Raw genomic sequence first — 19,779 nt, 5'->3', positions numbered from 1 at the left:
CACATACAAAAACCCGCACTACCGCAGCAATGATACAGATGAGGCGAGAGAAACGCAACGACAGCGAAAATGATAGGCGGCGTACCCCACACGGATGGAATACCGCACACGACACACACACGCAACACTGTCATGTCCAGCATCGTATGCCGCTTCGCCTGTTCCTCCACTTCATAGCAACGTGCCCATCACTCCACCCACGACCAAGTCAGAGCATAGACACACACACAAAGACACACAGCCACAGCGCACCTGCCTCGGTCGCACTTCGGCTAAACCCTGGTCGACCAGAGCGAGCCGTCGGCAGTCGAATGGGGGTCATGCGTCTAGCGAGCCCTTCTTGCCCGTCCTTGTCCCTTCTTCCCATACGCGCCGCGCGATCAGCGTCAGGCAGACACCCCGGCCGACCGCACGCCCCTGGCCGAGGGCGGAAGCGGTGGCGCCCGCCGGGCGGGTAACCAGGCGGTGGCGCAGGCACATGCCAGATGAAGCCAGGGAGGGAGTCGGCCAGCCGCAGGTCAGGGCCCTCCCAGACCCTGCACTCGGCCGGCGTGCCATGTTTTTCCCTCAGCCTCTTCAAGCCGCGGCGTCCCACAATACGGCACGGGCATACAACGCACTTCTTCAGCGCCGGGATCTACCGAGCCGAAGGCGCGAGCGTCGAGTGCACAAACGCCGCCCCTACCTTGGCACGTGGCTCATGCTGGGCTGCCGTGGGGGGAGGCAAGTCCACGGGGTCTGCGGTGGGGCGGTGGGGATGGAAGCCAGGCTGCCGTGGTTGGAGCTTGTCCCCCAGATGGTCGCGCAGTCGCCGCGAGGTAAGTTGCCCATGTGGATTGCGCAGATCACGGGTCAGTGTCACAGGGACAGTAAGGCGCGGGGCCACCATCGGCCACGTGCAGCTTCAGGGGAGGAGGGCACGGTGAGCCTCACGGGGTACCCCCACCCCCGATTGAGCCTATGGAAAACGGCCTGAGGGGCGCGGGGGTGGGGGGCGGTGGGAGGTCGCCCTCCCGGAAGTGGCCGCCGACCGCGCCAGTCCTGGCCTCCGCAACGGTCTATAAGCGGGTACGTTGGGTGGGGCGGCATTCCCGGCGGCTGCCGCAAGCAGTTGCCAATACTGTCACATACTTCAGTTATACTTTGTGGTTGTGTGCGTGAGCCTGTTGCGGTGTTGCGGTGTGTGTGTGTGTGTGTGTGTGTGTGTGTGGCTGCGTAGGTGATTCTGCTTCCCGCCCTGGCGCGTTTTTGGACTGTCTTGGTACTCGGGGTTCGCACGGCGCTCCCATGGCTCGCGCGTCTTCGCTTCGTCGCCGCTTCGGTGGGCACCGCGTTTTGCGGGTCCGTTCGCCGATGAGCGCTCGCGGTGCAGTCTTCAGTTCCACTTCCGGAAAGGGCGCCATAGGGGCGCCAGTCGTCGCTGGCAGCGCCGAGCCATACCCCCCAAGATGGGCAGCGAGCTTGCCCATGCAGTGATCGGCCGGCGCCTCGGTGACGTCCCCGCCGCTTGCCCATCCCAGGCGCTCGTTACCGGCTAGCCATGTGGGGTGGCGCTGGCCCGGCCGGGTCATTTTTTCGCGCACCACCCCGGGTGGCGCGAGGACCGGGCGCCACGCAGCTTTGCATTCGATCCGGGGCCCCCGGCGTTGCAATGGCGTCCTCGAGTATGTCGCCGGACGTCCGCCCACCAGAGTCGCCACTGCGCGCGCACGAGGGGGCTGGCGCACAGGCGAAGCCCCCCTCCCCACTTGCTACGCCAGGGCGCCGAAAACCTGAGAGACCGCGCCCCGCGCAGCCCGTGGGGGGCATAACGCGCCCCTTTCGGAGGACAGACATCCATCGAGGATTTGCCGAGGAACCCGGCCAACCCGCCCCGCTTTTAGGGTTGCCCAGACCGTCGCCATTCCACGGTATACGGCGCAGGCGGGGCACAGGACTACGTGCAACGCCGCCGCAGTGCAGCAAAAGCGGAAAGAAAAAAATGTAGGTGAGTGCAGATGTTTGTCGAGCCATCAGGGGAATTCATAGCGAGGCGGCCGGAACGCGATCGTGGCGGCGGGCCTCCTCGGCACATTGCTGCCCCCGGCGTTTCCGCCGACAACACGAGCCCGCAGCCGTGCCCGAGGATAGGTCACGGGCTCTTGGCTTCCACGCAAAGTGGCTACCGTACCCTGGCCCCACGTTGAGGTGCCCGGCATCACCAGGGACTCCTCAACGCACAAAGGAAGAGAAGAAAAAGGCGGCCGTGTACTGACGGAGGTCGCCGTGTAGGAGGAACACCATGCTGAGACCTCGCACGGACGCGCACACACACACGTATGCGCCGTTCGCACAGGCAACCCGCTCAAACGGTTGGTATGACGAGAATCACAACGACGGCGGAAGAACATCAAAGGGAAAGGTAAAAGAAACACACAAACAACGGCGTCCATGGCGCACGGAGACACACACATACGAGCCAAAAGAAAGCATCGCTTAGAATAGGACAGAAAAAAAAGGCAGACCCCAACAACAGGAACACAGCGAGCAACAGAAGAAGAGGGGAAAGGGCCACGCCGCGGCCGACGTAAGGAAACGCGGAAGCAGCCCAACGCACCTCCTCTCTTCGTCCCTGTCTCCTCTTGCGCCCTTTCCACGGAGAGGCCGGCATGCATTCGGCATGGCTAGACGCTCATCACACACACACACACACAGATCCGTGCCTGCACATAACCCCTCGCAGTATTTACGGGGCGTGCGGAGCATCTGGGTTTCGGTCGGTGTGCACATGTGGGAATTCGTCTTCGCGTCTGCGCGTCTGCGCGAAGAGGAGAAAGAAACAGGACAGCGGCGTCGGTAAAGCAAGAGAAGCATCATCATCGCCTCCCCCCTCCCCTCCCCCAGTACAAGCGCGGTCAAGGCAGCCTGTGGGCAGTGGGAAGACTTTACGAGCACGAAAAAAAGATGGAGAGAGAGAGCACGTAAACCACGAGAAGTGGAAGCGCTTTTCACGAGATGCTCACAAACGTGCCCATGTTGTTTTTCTGTGTACGTGCGTGTCACAGAACAAAGGAGGAGGGCGCGGAGAGGATAGGAGGCGGGGAGGGGGAGACATCCCCGCATCAGCGGGGTGGTGACGACTCTGTACAATATGCTGCGTGTGTGCCGGCGTGTGTGATCGTCGAGCGTACAGCTGATGTGAAACGTCGAGTCGGAAGCGCAACAAAAAAAAAGAAACAGAGAGAAAACAACAGCAGCACACAACCCGGGCACCAGCACACCACAAGCAGGGAACAACGGACAAAAGGAAAAGCGAATGGAGGAGGAGGAGGAGGGGGGGGCCACAAACACCGCAGGTGAAGAAAGAGGAGGGAGCGCGTGCGTTCAGCGCAGCACGAACACACACACACGCACACGCACACACACACAGACATGCACGCACACATAGAAGACCAGGAAAAAGGAGACAAGGTGAGAGGCTGCCTCCTCTGGTCGCAAAAATAGCAAGCCGATATCTATACTGAAGAAGGTGGAACAACAGAAAAAAAAAGAAGAAGCAGCTGAAGAAGAGCGAAACGCACCCACCCACACAACGAAGAGGCAGACAAGTCTCCACGTCTCAGAGGAAGAGAAGCACGAGGGATTAGCGGCCAGCCATCGCGAAACACGCACGCGTTCGCGCGGAATGCGGGCCACCGGAACAAAGACAAATCTCGTGCACATGTTTGCAAGGTGGGTCTCGCGCCGATCATGCCTTTTTTTCTTTTGCTCCACACATGTGAATATACACACACATCCTCTTCAAGATAAGTCCGCAGCCCACGCTTGCGCCTTTCCGACCGTTGCCACCTTCCTTCTTCGGTCCGTGCGTTTTTTTTAATGGACACACCCACCCAGTTAAACATTGCAGTCCACTGCACGCCCTTCTTTTTTGTGGTTTTCTCCGTCATGCCACTTCGTATTGCAGTTCAGAAGCTGGGCTGGCAAGACAAGAGGGGGGGGGGGGCAAAAAGAAAAAAAGAAAGTGTTGCACACGCATCCACGCGCACCGAGAGACCCGCACATGGGCGATCCTTTTACCGACAAGAAAGGTAGAGGACACACAGGCAGAGAGACAGGAAGCAATAAAAAAAACGAAGGGAAGCGAGCAACAACCGAGGAGCACACACACACACATGACGACGACGACGCGAACACCGACAGCAACAGACAAACCGGAGAACAAAAAAAGATGTAAAATGCGAGGGAGAAAGGGTGAAGAATCAGAGCAAAGGAGCCGAAGGGAGGGAGGGAGAGAGAGGGAGGGAGGGGGTGGTGGTGGTGCTGGTGGTGGAAGGTGTGCGCGAGCGTGAGTGGGTATGACGACATCAGCCGATCGACAGTAACACGATGAACCGGAAGAGAAAGAAACAAGATATGGAAACAGCAAGATATAGAGAACAGCGCCAAGTCGGGGATGGGGAGGCCATCGAAGGAGGAGGCAGAGGGGGGAGGAGGATATGGGCCAACAACTTGCGAGGAATACTTTCGAAGGGGTAGCAAGCACACACACAGACAGGTGGGCACACACGCGCGTACAACAGTGAGGGGAAGAGACGGCGTCCCATAGAGAAAAAGAGGCTGAGAAGACGGGCCAATCCACTTGACTAGCGTGTGAAAGAGAAGAAGAGGCAAAAGAGTGGGCAGAGTGCGGCATCAGTTCATTACCGAATCACTGAGCCTGTCAAGATCAGAGCCCTACCACTCCCACATCGTTACCCCCCCCCCTCTCCTCCCTCCCTCCGCCACCTCCCCGCTTCAGTCTGCTGCGAGAGGAGCCTTGCATTTGTTTCCTCCACTCTCGCACAGGGCACAAACGTCTGCCAGACCACCGACACAGTGCAATAGGCAAGGGGAAACAAAAAAAAGAACACCCGAGGGGCTAGATGAAGAGTGCGCAGTCCAATCACAAAGCAATACGTGTGTGGTGGTGGTGGTGGTGGTGGTGGCGTCCCCTCCTCTGGTTTGGCCCTGCTTTGCGCCTCCCTCGCCTGCTTACCTTGCCTACTACTGACAATGTCCCGTGGCACCCCACCCCCCACCCCCAACAGCACGTGCGTGCGATTAGCCTGTGAGTGGATGAATGCATGTACGCTTGAGTGTGCGCGGGCCGGTAAGCAGATGATCCTCCTCATCCCCTCCCCCTTCTCCTCTTCCTCGTGTGTGTCTGCAGTTGATGCGTGGGCAGAGGGTATGCTTGTGCGTGCGTGCGAATGGACGGGTGTACGAGCACGGTAAAGATTCGCCTCTGACCATCACAAACTTGAACGCGCGAGCGTCTGGGCAGCACACACCGTCTAACAAGAAGGCGGGCCAATTGGCGGAAATAGGACGAGGGGGCGCACCAGAGGAAACAAAAGGGGCATCGCGACGCCTCTCGGGTGGGAATGGGCAGCGGGGGGAGGGGGAGGTAAAACAGTGGCGGGTGACAGAGGGAGAGACGAGAGGTCACCATCAGCAGAAAGGCCGAAAAAAAAAAGAAACGGAAATAAGGCGTAAGCAGGCAACATTCGCATGCACGCGGCAGCCAACAAGCAAGGTACGAGCTGAAGAGAGCAAAGAAAACACCAGAGGTATAAAAAAACTCAGAAAATCACCTATTTCCCGCATCGCCTCCTCCTCCCCCTCCTCCCCCTCTCCCTCCCCAAACGTGCAAGCGGCCTGAAACGCGCCAAGAGGAGAACACGAGAAGAGGATCATGGAGGGGAGGTATGTCGACGAAAGTGTGCACGCGACTGCGCCATAGCAAGACGCCTCTCCCCCTCTTCTCCCACCTACACCTGGAATATATATATATATATATTGTTCTTTTTTCTCGTGGTTTCCACCCCTTTGCTGTGCGTTGCCCGTTGCTTAACCTTCTCCCCTCCCCTCCCTCCACACACACACACATAGAGACAAATAAATCCTCTTTACCTGTCCTCCCATCGTCTTGTTCTATGCCGTCGAAGCAGCGGCTTTGTTGCTCAGCGAGGGCATATGCAGCAGTGTCGAAATCGGGGCACGGCACACGGGGCACACAGGCTTGTGCCTCAACAGCTGCTCGCCACAGTCCTTGCACATGCACATGTGGCGGCACGGCATCACAGCCGTGTCCTTCGGGTTTGTCAGGCATATCACGCAGAGTCCATCCTCTTCATCCTCGATCGTCGACCCGATCATTACGGCACCACCGCCGTTGCCGCTCGCCGGCGTCGCCCCGTCGTTGTCCACACCGTAAAGGTTCTCTACTGTGTAGGCGTTACCACCTGCAGTCACAATCTGGCTGATGACGCGGCGCTTCGGTTTCTCCGCGAGGTCAACGGAGGTGTGCTCCGTATGCTCCACACGCATCTCCTCCTCGGTTTGGTTGTTGTTGTCGCGGCCGTCGTCCCTCTTGCAGATCTCAGTAGTCTTGTAGCGGAGCACGATAACGCACGGCATCTGCTTTGGGTAGTGCTTGTTGAACGACTTCTCCTTTTCTTCCAGCGAGTTTATGTCCAGCTTCAGGGTGATTTTTCGGTTTTCCTGCGGGCCACGGATTTCCGTCTTGACGGGCTCCAGCTTTGGCCTGTTGGGCCTATAACACACAGTGCCGTTATGCACAAACTCCTTCACACCTGTGTGGATCTCGTAGGTCAGTGATTCACATACGCTCGTGATGTAGAACGTGAGCACCTGCGTCGCTGGCATATAGCTCACCGTGGAAGCCTCTATAGTGGCCAGCATCTTGACCATCTGACCCTCCTGCACGCCGCCGCGTTCGTTGCTGTTGTTGGCACTGGTGTTCCCCATGGGGTTGCCGCTCCTATTCTGCTGCTGCTGCTGCAGCGGCGGCTGGGGGGCGTTCTGCTGAGGCGGAGCGGTGTTGTTGGCGTTGCTAGGCGGCTGGTTGCGCTGACGGCTGCTATTATTGTCGTACTGATCCGCTAAGTGCGGCGGCATGTTGCTAGGAGCCTGCCGCTCTGGCGCTGTGCTGCCCCCTCCGCTTCCATTACGCAGCTGCGCGCCCTGGCGCTGCGTGGAGTTCTTCCCTCCCATTGTGGAATATGTGGCGGCGGTGGTGGTGGCGCGCTGTTGTGCAGCTTGTAATTGGAACGGAAGGTTGCGGGATCTGGCGCGAGCAGAAGCGTATCTATCTTTGTGGCAGGGCCAGTGGTGCCAAATGGCAGTCGAGTCCGGACGCTGTTGGGGGAGCAGGGGGGTCCGGATGTGCGAATACGGCTACGTTGCGATGGCGTAAGAGAGCACGTGAGGTTCTCTGAGCACGAGTGTGTGTGCGTGCGTTGGCATGACGCGCCGGCGTTGAGGATAAAGGCAAGAAGCAGCGGATGGTGAAGTGTAAAGCAAGAGTATAAGGATGCACAGGCAGAACGCGCGAAGAAAGAGCATCGGTGAGCTGACGACATGCGAGAGCGCGCACCTTCACTCATCGCTTTTCACATTTTCTTTTGTCGTTGTTTGTACGCCTACTTCGTTGCGTTCTTCGCCATGAAGTATTCGGCAACGGCCCCCGCCCCTCGTCACCCTCCCTATCCTCCCTCCAACACCTCTCAGTCGCTAGCGCTCGAGCGAGGCGTGGAAAGAGTCGGTGGCGGCCCCCGTGTCGGTCCTCCGTGGCCTTCCCTTCGCCAACCCGCAGCCAATCGTTATGACCCGCTTCGCCCGTCCACGGTGTGAGTGCGCTGCCGGAGGAAGCAGCACAAGACGCAAAAGAAAAAAGTGTGGTACTTGTGCCCCTCGTAGACTACTTCAGGAACAGCCTCAGTCACCGAGACCGTAATGCCGCACAGCCGCGCTGCCACGGCGAACCACCGCCTGACCGTGTTGGCGCTGCTGCTGCGCCGTGCTAGAGGCGGTAGCGAGCCGCTCACGAACTGCCTCTATTTCGTGCTCCAGCGTGGTCAACCGCTCCTGCGCCTGCTGCGCTGAGATGGATTGCGAAGTGACGGGCGAGAGCGATGGTGCAGAATAGCCGCGCGTGGAGTGCACAACGGGCGACTCCTTCAGTGCTGATGCCTCGTCGGTGCGTGAGCGGTGCCGCGTCGTGGTTGCCTCCGCGCCCGCCGCACTCCGCGCGCGAGGCCTGCCCGCTGTGTCGCAACCTGCAGCAGCACCGTCCTCCAACGCCTGGAGAGCCGCCGCCAAAAGTTCAGGAGAGATGCGTACCCCCGATCCACTGGCGGCGGGGGTGGCCGTCGTGGGTCCTCGCGCCAGACGAACGTTAGTGTCGCCGGCACGCAGCCGATACGCCTCCCGCAGTTGCGCCTTCAGAAGCGAGTTAAGGTCCACCAGAGAAGCCTTCTCGGCACCGAGGGCCACGGCGTCCTGTTTGGCCAGCTGCAGCTCCTTCTTTAGGCGATCGCGCTCACGCAGCACGGTGAGCAGCTGCTGCTCCAGCTGCACGCATCGCTGGCGCCACACCTCCGACTCCTGCAGGAGGTGTGTCGTCCTGGAGTCGGGAAGTGCTGGCGGAACGGAGGCGCCGGCGGCGACCGGCGGCTCCTCACCCCCTCGCTTGCGATGTCGCCCCGGGAGCTCGGCTTCCCGAGTCGACGAAGAGTTCGTCGAGGACGAGGAGGCCGCTGATGCAGTGCGCGAACGTCGCGCCGGCCTGCGCCGACGACGTCGCTGTCGGTCCAGCTCGCGCACCATCTCCTCGTATGACTCGCGCATGCGGCTGTACTCTGAGCGCATCTGCTGCTGCTGCCGCTGCAGCGCCAGCGAGACGCGGTCGCTGAGGTTGGCAGCGCCAGCGGCGAGGCGGGTCTGCATGTCCAGAGGAGGCGACTCTGCTTCGTCGCTGGTGACGAGCACCTGCACGCGCAACAGTTCAGTTTGCAGTCGCACCAGCTCCTCCTCCTTGTCCCTCAGCGAGTCCTGCAGCAGCTGCACCTCCGCCTTGGCCTGTTCCAACTCCTGCTGCAGCGCTACAGCGCGCTGCTGCGTCTCCTTGGCAGCCTTGATGACCGGGTCGTTCTGCAGCTCAGCAGCGAAGTTGGCCACTTGCAGCCGTACTTCTGCGTTGGTGTGCTCGAGCTCCGCCACGCGCTTCTGCAGCTGCTCCTTCTCCATGCGCAGCATCTGCAGCCCCTCTCGTCCCTCCCTGAAGTCTTCCTGCAGGTGAAACTGATCCTCCAGAGCGCGACGCGCCGCCTCGCTGGCGTGAAGCTCGCGCGTGAGCCGCATTGCCTCGGCCTGCGCCTGCTCCACCGCGCCTTGCCGAGCTTTCTTTGTCTGCTGGGCCTCCTCCTGGAGGAGCTGCACCCGAAGCTCGGCCTGCCGGCACTTCTCCTCCAATGCGGTGCACTCCAGCCGCCCACTGGCCGCCGTCTTGCTCTCCTCCGTCTTCCAGCGATGCGCCTCGGCCTCAAGGTGCTGCGCCTGCGCCTTCCATTTGTGACAGCTTTCTTTCACGGTCACGAGCTCCTGGTGGGTCGCCTCGGACGTCTCCTGCGCGCGCTCGATCTCGCGTCGCAGACGTGTCGCCTCCTCCGCGGACAGGCGGCGCTGCTGCTCCAGCTCCCGCTTCGTGTCGTGTAACGCCTGCTCTGCTGAGGTGGTGGCTGCCATCGCCTCATCGCTGCTCTTGAGGAGCTGCTGCCGCTCCTTTGTGAAGCGGGCGACGTCCTCGTCGTAGCGCGTCGTTAGGTACTGCAAGCGCTCCTGAACCTCTGCCAGCATTGACTGGAGACGAGTGCGCTCTAGCTCCGCGCGCGAGGCGCGGCCCGCTTCCTCACGCGCAGTCGCCTCTGCTGCGAGGACACGCTTCTCAGCGTCGCCGACAACTCGCACAAGTCGATCCTCCAAGTTCCTCTTGGCGAGTGCCGCCTCCTGTGCAAGAGCCTCGTGACGCTGCTGGGCCACGGCAGACTCGTGCGCGAGGGCGGCGTTCGCCTCCTCCGTTGCCATAGCACGCTTTTCGGCGTCTGCCTTCTGCTGGCGAGCGTCCTTCAGCGCCTGCTGCAGCCCTGCCACCTCAGACTGTAGTCGGGTAACCTGCTGCTTGAAGCGTTCCTCCGTCTCCATGGACACCAAAGCACTGCAATCAGACATGGCCGCACGCTCCTCCTCCAACGCCTTGGCTCGCTCCTTGTACCACGCGTGCTGATCCGCCTGCTCCTTCTCGAGCGCCGCCTCCTTCGCGCGCACGGCCTCCGTCAAGTAGCGCTCCTTTATGATGTAGTCCTTCTGCACCTGCCGCACCGCAGCATCGCGCTCCTCTTCCACTTCGCGCACACGCTGCCGAGCCGCCTTTATATCATTCTCTGCCGTGTCGATTATCTTCTCCATGCGCGTCGACTCCTCTGTCAGGCGCTTCAGTTCGCGGTAGAGCCGCTGTAGCTGCCCCGACGCCTCCTCCAGCGCAGCATCCCGCTCCGCTATGAGGTTGTAGTTGAACTGGTAGTCCTCCTCGAGCTTGCGCAGCCGCGACGACAGGGTAGCCACTTCCTCCTCACGCAAGGCGAGAGAGCGCTCCAGGGACTGCACATGGTGCTCCACCGCGTGGCGCAGCTCGTTCTGCTTATGCTCGATGTCGATGTAGTCCACAGTCGAGGTGGGGGAGGCGCTGTGCAGCCGCCCAGGTACAGCAGGCGCCATTACCAGAGAGGAAGACGCGGAGGAGTCACGCGGCGGGGTGGGATGGAAGTACGAGCCGCCCGAAGGTGCTGCGGCAGTGGCCGTAGTGGTTTGCGGTGCCGGCGGAGGACGTCCAAGAATGGAAGAGATCGGCCCTGCCGTGCGCCGAGACTTCGCATCGCCATCAGCGGAGCGTGGGTGCGCCTGTGGCAGCTCCAGCGGTGGCGGTGGCTGCTGGATGCGCGCAAACAGCGCATCTGTGGCCACCGCCGTGTCGAACAGAAGCGACGGCCGCCGCAGCGCCGGCGGAGACCCTGCAGTTGCAAGAACGGCAGCACTCTCACTCTGCAAGGCCGTAGCGTCGCCTGCAAATGGCACCGCCTCCGCGTTCTCCTGCCGCCCCCTCCATGGGCCCTGCTCGCCACCGGCAGTGTCCAAAGCAGATCCGTCACGATCGGCGGCGGCGTCCACCCCATCGTCATCTGTCGGAGCAGCGACTGCACGAGTGTCTGGCCTGATACGTAAAGACGGTATCGCCGCCGTTGGCGGGGGCGCGTTAGCTTCCGGCTGCTGCGCTACTGGCACTGCAGTAGCGGTAGGGGCGCCACCAGCACTGGGTGTCGCAGCATTCAGTGGCGGTGGCGAAGATTCTTCCATTTCGAACCTCCGTTCTCAAACGTAGGAGATGACGGCAGTCGACACTGACAATGCGCGAGCGCGTGAGCCGGGGTACACTTTCACCTCGACAGGTTGGCGACTCTCGACGCATGCGCGCACACACAAACGTGGGGAGCCACAGCACGAGGGTGCCCACGTCTGTGAAATGAAGAAACGCAAGAGCACAGAAGCGAAGCTGATAACACTCGAATCAAGAAGATTCAACTTGCCTTCTCCACGTCCCCTTTCCTTTGCCGCTTTTGAGGGGGAGGGGGGGGTGTACCTCGTCGTTGTCCTGCTTGCGTGGTGACTTGACCGCCCAACTCTTCAACTTCTACGTTAAGGTATGGTACAACAATCTATGATTCTATCCACGAGACTCGCCAGCGAAGACAACAGGCGATAAAAGGAAAGACGTGTATGCGTGTAGGTGTAGGTGTGTGTGTGTGTGTCTTGACGGGAAACAGCGCTGTCCGGGTGAGGATCCTCGACTGATGTGCAACGTAGAGTGTAGGTGTGCACTGCAAGTCGCCCTCCCACGACACTGCCAGCTCGGCCCTGGTGGTTTCCACACAAGTGCAACGGGGCGCGACTGTGTCTATGTGACGACAGCCTGAACACGGAGAGTTGGGTACATCCCTCGTCAAGACGAGTGAGTGGGTGGCCGTGAAAGCAAGAAAGAAAGGGAAGTTCAAGAGCAGAGTTCAGAGGGACGGGAACGCGCCCAACAAAAAAAAAGGTTGCAGAAAACGCTGAGAAACGCGCGGATGATATTTTTACTGATGTTGTTGCCGTTTCCGGGCTGTCGTACCCGAGCGCGTCCCTTCCGTTCGTGCATCATCTCTATTCGTAGTCCCCTCCCCCCACCCCCACCCTTCCGACACACACGCACACGCCAGAGAAGAAGAGCAACTGCCAATCCTGTGAAACGGGAAGCGGCGGCGAGAGCGCGATACAGGAAGATAGCGGATCACCGTGCGCCTCCCGTTTCAACTCCCTGCCGCGTTCCCTCGCTCTTACTCAAAGCATGACTGTCAACAGTTGCCCTTGCGCTGAAACGACGTTGTTGAACCCTTTTAACGCAGTTTCATGGGCACCTGTGTGCCCACCCGTGGTGGTGGTGATCGTGACGGCTGCGCCTCGTTGCAGTCTTGTCTTCGCCAGTTCGCACCTCTCTTGGTACGGTTTTTCTTTTTTGGTGTGAGGGGGGGATTCCTCCACGGGAGAGCAAGAGAGGGAGTGTGCCAGCGCAGGACCAGCATTAGACCACTCCAAGGCGCCAGAGCGAGAGCTTCAGTGTCGCATAGAGACAACCAAGACATGCACAAGACACGCGCCTAAGAGGCAAAAGAAAACGTCAGAGCACACGCACACACACAAAGACACACAGCCACAGCGCACCTGCCTCGGTCGCACTTCGGCTAAACCCTGGTCGACCAGAGCGAGCCGTCGGCAGTCGAATGGGGGTCATGCGTCTAGCGAGCCCTTCTTGCCCGTCCTTGTCCCTTCTTCCCATACGCGCCGCGCGATCAGCGTCAGGCAGACACCCCAGCCGACCGCACGCCCCTGACCGAGGGCGGAAGCGGTGGCGCCCGCCGGGCGGGTAACCAGGCGGTGGCGCAGGCACATGCCAGATGAAGCCAGGGAGGGAGTCGGCCAGCCGCAGGTCAGGGCCCTCCCAGACCCTGCACTCGGCCGGCGTGCCATGTTTTTCCCTCAGCCTCTTCAAGCCGCGGCGTCCCACAATACGGCGCGGAGGCCCCCCCCTTGGTCGGGATCTGGGGGGCTCGGTGGTGTTACCCGGGGCGTTCCCAGCACGCTTCCGGCACCGGCGCCACATCAGCCCACACGGCCCGACCTGGGAGACGCCGGGCGTGCCACCATGCACGGCGGGGCTGAGTCGCATGCGTCTCCTCGCGGCCGCTTCGCCAACCCTCCGACCCGCACGTACCAGCGCACAGGGAGCCCACCGCGCGCCCGCCGGAGGGGCCGCCGCACACGCAGGACGGGGGAAAACCCATGCCGACCGAGCGGGGCGTGCGTAACCAGGTCGTTGCGTCAGACGGGGTGTGCTTTCAGCCCCCAGCGATCCGCAAACCCCGCGCAGGATACCGGCCGCAACGCCGGGTCGGTTGCCCCCATGGCAAACACAGGTGGGGGCCGGGGCTCTGGCGGGGGTGGGGGCCACCACAGCGCCAGCGGGGCAGCAGGCAGCACACCACCCCCACCCGTGCGTGTATACGACAGACGACGCAAGATGCAAAAGAGAAAGTAAAAAAGAAGAGAAGACAAGTGAAGCACCGCAACACGGAGACGCGAACGGGGAAAAAGTCAACGGCAACGACGAAGACCGAAAAAGCAAAGCAACGGCGAACAGCAAGAAAACGAAAAGAAAAAGGGTGATTCAAATGTTGCGCTGTCAAGGTGGCAATTCTCCTCCAATAGAACATGAGCTCCCCCCTCCGCCCCCTCTGCGGCCCGGTCACAAGGACCCCCACCCGCGTCGTGCGAAGCAGCGCTGAACACGCATTACAGCAACGTGCCGACTCAGCCATCTAAAAGCGCAGCCCCCGTCTCGAACTGCATCCACCACCCGTCCCCTTCGCGGGTTGCCTCACAGCGGCTCCCATCGTGCCGGTCGCCACCCATGGCGCATCCCTCTCAGGGTAGAGCTGGTTCCCTCACCAGGAGGCAGTCTGTGGGGCCGGGTACGATGCACTTGAGTCGCGCTGACACATTGCCAGTCACATGGGTGACACAAGCGTGTGCGCTGTCGCAGGTCGCTCCACAACGCAACGCCATCCAGGACCTGACCGCCAACATCAGCAGCAATGCATAGCGCTGACCTCCCCCTACGTCGTTGGTGCTTGACCTTCTCACCACCATAAGTGGTTCGGCATCGGCAGGAGATACGAGAGGTTGGGGGTGGGGCGCTGTTTGGCTACCTCGGACACACAGAGTAGGGATACTGCACCCTGCGATACCGCGCACTGGGGGGAGGAGTCCCCCTCCCATAAAGGGGCGAAGAAAAAGGTGATTTGAAAACCATACAGGTAGAGAAGCACATGCATACAACGTGGTGCCCAGACATACACCGGGCACACCCTGTCCTTCGCTTCGCTTTCGTGTGGCCTGCGAAGTAGGAAGAGGAAGTGAGCAAGTGAGATCACGGATGAACGAGAGCGACGAAAAAAAAGAGGCACGCAGAAAACATCAACTGAACAGCCCACAAAAGCAGAGAGAGAGGAAGAGGGGGGCGGGTTCAACAACACGAGTGGGCGTTGACAAGATGAGAGAACACACGCGCGGAAACGGGTTTTTTCTTCCTGCTCGTCGGTTGTCCATGCATGTCGCCACTCAGCTGTACGCGCATGCACGCAGAAGTGCACAGACGACCACCGACCCCTTCAATCCGGAGAAGACCGCGGACATACGGACGACAGTTCGCAGACAGCCATCATAAAAAGAGAAACACGAAGACACAGCGCGACACTGGAAAAAAAAAGAGGAGAGGGGGGCTGTGGCAGAGAAACGCGTATCGAGCAAGCACGCAGCAGCAGCGCCGAAACGCATAAACGAAAGCAGTTCATCCGCCAGGGCAAAAAAAGAAAAGAAAAATGAATACGATGGGGCACCGTTTCTTCGGCCGTTTCCCCCCCCCATCCTACTCCCCCCCCCCGCTCCTCTACCGCTCTCCGCGCCTCCTCCTCTTCCGTGTCGAAGGTGTCACTGGGGCCAGTGCTTTGTCTTTTTATTACAATTTGTCTCTTCTCGGTTGCCTGTACATGTCTGCCCAAGAATCATCTCGGTAGCGTAGCGCAGACCCCCCCCCGCTTGGCAGTACTGGCAACATGGCACTACCTCCTTCCTGTGGACAGTCCCCCCCCCTCAAGACGAAGCAACGTGCGAGCAGAGACAACACACACACAAGGGTCAAGTGGACAGCACATCCACTGGCCGGCATGCAAGGGTGAGGGCAGAGAAGAAACGGGAAGAAACGGCACAGTGCTGAGACCCACTATCCATCCCCGCACCTTAGCTCTCCTTCTCGTTCCTCTTTTTCGTTTCTCGTAACCGCAACGCGTCTGTGAGCATGTGCCTGTCTGGGTGCTGTTGCGTGTCTCTTGCCGCCATGCGTGGCACACACACGTAACACTCATCGAGCCTCAGAGAAATGTGTAAGAGAGTGGTGCTATATGCGTAGAGGACAAAGCAAGGAGAGAAAGAAAACCGCAGCCTTGAATCCCGAAGTCACGCGCCATTCCTGCCAGCTACGTCTTTACGCAAGGGACTTCGTGCACGCGCACCCAGTTTCACTATGTGTATGCTTGTGCGCGTGTTTTTTTTGTGTATATCCCACACGTGTAGGCAGGGGGTGTCGGGCACCACAACAACAGCAGCAGCAGCAGCTGGAAGCACCAGAAGAAAACAAAGGGAACCAAAAAGAGACGAGGGCTGGCGCCGTGGCGTTCCCGCTCGTGCGCATGTACTGCGGCGTGCACCTCAGTAGCTGATTCTGTCATACGTGGATGGCATCGACAGAGCCAACGCGCAAATCACGGACACCAGGGAAAGAGAGGAGGGGGGGAAATCACACACAGCAGTCAAAGCCCCCCCCCGGCAACGTCGAAAACGAAAAGGGACGGGTGGAGGCAGAGAGTCAATAACATATAAAAAAGAAGAGGGGGTCAAAAAAGCACAAGAAAAGGCGATTCTAGGCCGTCGAGAACGCGGCAGCGGAATCCACCTTGCGCCGCGCTCAGCTGATGTGCACTCCGCTGAGGATTCGTCTGTGTTATACGGCTCTCCCTCTCCCTCCTCTGTTCCTTGTTTGGGTGCATCGGCCCTTTCACGTTTCTTCTTCTCGAAGAAGAAACGAACAACGCCACAGAGGAGGAAGAGGAGAATGGCAACACGAAGGTTGTCCGGAGAGGGGATCAGCAGCACGTAGACTGGGCAGCCGACTCGTTGCTCTGTTCTACGCGCTCGCCGCGCGGTGCAACCACGCCGCCGCGTGCACCTCCAGCGGCCCCGCCACGGTTGCCCAAGCCCTGGTCGAGGAGCTTGGCAGCTAAATCGAGAAACACCTGCTCCACATTGTTGTTGTCCTTTGCAGATGCCTCGTAGAAGGCGGCGAGCTGCTCCTCGGCAGCGAGACGCTGGCCATCCTCGAAGGACACCTGCCGCAGAGACTCCAAGTCCTTCTTGTTCCCGACAAGGACGATAATGAGTGACGGGTCCGCGTTTGCTCGGAGCTCCTTGATCCAAGTCTGCGCCTTCTTGAGGCTCTCGCTATTCGTGATGTCGTACACGACAAGAGCACCGCAGGCGCCACGGTAGTAAATCGGGGCGAGAGAGCGAAACCGCTCCTGCCCCGCCGTATCCCAAATCTCATACTTCAGTGCTCGCATCTGCTGTTGAAGAGCGTGAGCAGAGGGGGCACCGCCGGGGGCACCCGCGGCGCCGCGCGGCGGCGGTATCATCACCGTCTTGGACAGAAAGGCAGCACCGATGGTGGTCTCCTGGTTGGCTAAGAACTCGTTGCGCGTAAAGCGGAGCGCGATGGAGCTCTTGCCGGTACCGGACTCCCCGAGCATCACTATCTTCGCGGACGTCGCCTCCATCAGCTGAGGTGGGTGGATGTTCATTTTGTGGGTGATGTTGCTTTGTCGGTGTATATGTTCTTTCCCAGTGAGCAGAAATAGTAGAGCAAGTGTAAGTGTATGCGTAAAGCTCGCCAAGCGTGCTTGTGGCGTGTCCTTCCCTTGCGTTCAACCGTATGTTAACTCAAAGCGCAGCGCTGTGCGTGAACTCAACGAGAATGTCAGCGTGTGTCTGTCAGTGTACGTTTATGTGCCTGTATGTGTGTGTGTATCCGTTTGGATGAAGCAAGGGGGGATATGCACACAGCACAGAGAAACGGAAAGGCGGAAATCAGCAAATACTAGAAAACAAACTACCCACATATATATATATATATGTGGCGATGTGTGCGTGTGTGTGTGTGAAGGGAGCACAGGAAATATGGAGAGCGAGACAGAGAGACACACACACGGACGGAAATGTGAGTCGCAGAACGAAGTGGATTGATCGGTTGCTCTTTGTTGCCGTTGTACAGGGGGGAAGGTGGGCTGATAAGATGCAGCTTTTGTTGTCGAAGCTGAACTGGGCTGTGTCTCCATGGCGAGGGCAGACGACCCCCCACACACACACACATAAGCAAAGGCGCGCGAGGGAGGAAGAGGGAGGAGGGCGTGGAGGAGAGAGGTTCGCTCAGAGGACAGGGACGCAATGCCACCCCAGTGCCTCTGCGATGCGGAGGGGAGGGGGGCATCAGGTGCAACATGTGAATCGAGCCAATTCGAAAACGAGAGCAGGAGCGCCGAGCGTGACGTGTGCGGCTGGCGAGACAGACAAAGAAATCTGGATTTGTTGACGCATGCGAGCAGACATGAATGCAGCTGGTTACTTGCTTGGAGGGAGCAGGCGGAGGAAGGGAAGCGCGGAAAGAAGTGGAAAGGCCGAGTCGGAGGAGGTGGAGAAGGTGAGGGGAAGGGAAGGCGCATCTTGCTTTCGGTACAGACACCAACAAAGAAAGAGGATGACGCGCCTCCTCCCCTTCACTCAGTCCCCACCCCCATGACGAACCTCGCCTGCTATCAAATACTAAGAAAAGGTGCAATAAGGCCGAATACGTATGTTTCCCCGTGTGCGTGGGTGTGTCCATCAGAAAACGCAGACGAATAAAAGAGGGAGTAGACCGTCGCCGAGGACTCCGACATCCCTTCCTCATGAAGCTGCATCGGTCCCCTTGCCCAAGATGAGGGAGGGAAGAAGTGGCAGCGAAAAGACGGAGAGAGGAGACAAGTCAGTATGTCCATCACCAACGCCTGCGATGGAGGCTGTGAAGGAAGGGGCAAGGGAGAAAAGGTGGGGTAGTGGCGACCGCGGTGGAAGAGCACGCGCGAAGTAGCGACGAAAAGAGCAAAATGGATGCAGCGGGTGGAGAAACAAACAAAGGGAGAGGGAGAGAGGTGGGTGGCTGGGGGAGGGAGGAGGGGCGTACAACGCCAATGAGAACAAGAGAGAGAGGCAGCCACCGCTTATCCAAGCCCACACATCCGATGCTCCCCTCATCCGTCGCCCTCCCTCCTGTTCATCTGCCTCTCCCCTCCCTCCTCTCGCCTCATCACATCACTTGACAGCCTTGACTGGAGGACGACGTGGACACCCACACCCCCTTCCTATCCAAGTCCTTCACCGCCTTAATCACGCTCTCGGGCAAGGCTTCGAGCGGCGAGAGAAACACAATAGTGCGCTCCGCCATGCCGACGGCACTCTTTCTCACCACCGTCGAGAGTGGAAGAGGAGAATAGTAGGCTGCCTCGGCCTCGGTGTGGATGGGCAGCGTGACAGCGAACAAGTTCCAGGGTTTTCCGGTGCGCACGGCCGGTGAGCTCATGGCGGCACGATCCACAGCCGTGTCCAGGAGACGGCCTAGTGCTGTGTTCTTGGGCATGAACATGAAGAACGAGGGCACCGGCTCGAACTCGTCGCAGCCGGTGTTGCCGTCCTTCTTGAACACAGAGGTAGGTATGATGAAGCACACGAGGCATGTCACCATATCCGAGGGCAGTTCTGTCGCCTTGCCCACCGCCTTTTCGGGAGTGTTGGCGGGATGAGTGAGCAGACATGCTACGGAAGCCGCCTTGCCACCCGGCAGAGGCACCAGCATCCCTGCATCCCGCTCCGAAGGGGAGGACGCGGCGGTGCTGCGCATGGCGGCGGCGGCGCGGCAGTGGTGCTGCAGAGGTCCGCGGTGCTGAAGGCAGAATGTCTGGCCGCATTGGTCACACTTCACGCGCGTCTCGGAGGCCTCGTGACAATCTTGAATGCTGCACGGCCGGACCGAGCCACCCAAACGGCGACCGCTCGCCTGACCGGGCCGACCTTTCGCCGCGGCGCCGCCGTAAAATGAGCTGTGCTGCGGTACATCGCGACATCCCCGGTCGATGTGCCGGGACACCGCCTCATCCATGCGTTGGCGCGGGTACTCCAACGGTACAACGCGATAGCATATGGGGCACGTCCCGACCCGCACATCCGCCACGGCCGGACAGTGATGTGCGCTGTGGGAGAGATGGTGGGTGCAGAATCGCTTGTCGCAGTTGGAGCACCGGGCAGGTAGGAGATCGATCTCTGTGCAGCCCTCATACTGGCACAGCTGATCATCCCTGTCACACACACCGACCTGCATGGTGCTGATTACAACAAAAAAAGGGGTCGAAACCACAAAAAAAAAGAAAACACGGAGTTACGGAAACACGGAGGGAGGGTGAGTGGGAAGCACGGGGCTATGGGGAAACAAGACCGCCCGCACACCCGGCCAGCCTCACCTTGGCCGCACTGTCTGACAAGGAAGCGGAAAGGGGCGAATATGCGCAACGTACAGAGACTGGAAAACGGTGAAGAGAAAACGCCACGAGCAATCGGGGCGATGCCGACGTAAGATAGAAGGCACGAAAGGGCGACCCTTGCGTGTAT

The 19,779-nt window shown here is 59.9% G+C and overlaps 4 protein-coding genes across 4 annotated transcripts; all 4 read right to left on the bottom strand.

Moving 5' to 3' along the window:
* Nucleotides 1-5,955: 5,955 nt before the first annotated feature.
* On the bottom strand, nt 5,956-7,038 carry LMXM_18_1150 (conserved hypothetical protein; the record flags this gene model as incomplete). The annotated part of the gene is made up of 1 exon (XM_003874080.1): nt 5,956-7,038. One exon carries the CDS (start codon nt 7,036-7,038, stop codon nt 5,956-5,958), a length of 1,083 nt encoding a protein of 360 aa, XP_003874129.1.
* A 723-nt stretch (nt 7,039-7,761) lies between these two features.
* LMXM_18_1140 (conserved hypothetical protein) lies at nt 7,762-10,599 on the bottom strand (the record flags this gene model as incomplete). Its single annotated transcript, XM_003874079.1, has 1 exon — nt 7,762-10,599. One exon carries the CDS (start codon nt 10,597-10,599, stop codon nt 7,762-7,764), a length of 2,838 nt encoding a protein of 945 aa, XP_003874128.1.
* A 5,573-nt stretch (nt 10,600-16,172) lies between these two features.
* LMXM_18_1130 (putative ras-related protein rab-5) lies at nt 16,173-16,883 on the bottom strand (the record flags this gene model as incomplete). The annotated part of the gene is made up of 1 exon (XM_003874078.1): nt 16,173-16,883. One exon carries the CDS (start codon nt 16,881-16,883, stop codon nt 16,173-16,175), a length of 711 nt encoding a protein of 236 aa, XP_003874127.1.
* A 1,541-nt stretch (nt 16,884-18,424) lies between these two features.
* On the bottom strand, nt 18,425-19,492 carry LMXM_18_1120 (conserved hypothetical protein; the record flags this gene model as incomplete). Its single annotated transcript, XM_003874077.1, has 1 exon — nt 18,425-19,492. The coding sequence occupies one exon, from the start codon at nt 19,490-19,492 to the stop codon at nt 18,425-18,427; it is 1,068 nt and encodes a 355-aa protein (XP_003874126.1).
* Between the last annotated feature and the right edge of the window lie 287 nt (nt 19,493-19,779).

Source organism: Leishmania mexicana, chromosome 18 (genome assembly GCF_000234665.1).
Source record: "Leishmania mexicana MHOM/GT/2001/U1103 complete genome, chromosome 18".
Classification (NCBI taxonomy): domain Eukaryota; phylum Euglenozoa; class Kinetoplastea; order Trypanosomatida; family Trypanosomatidae; genus Leishmania; species Leishmania mexicana.
Note: the sequence above shows the minus strand (reverse complement) of the source record. Positions and strands in the feature narration are given on the sequence as shown.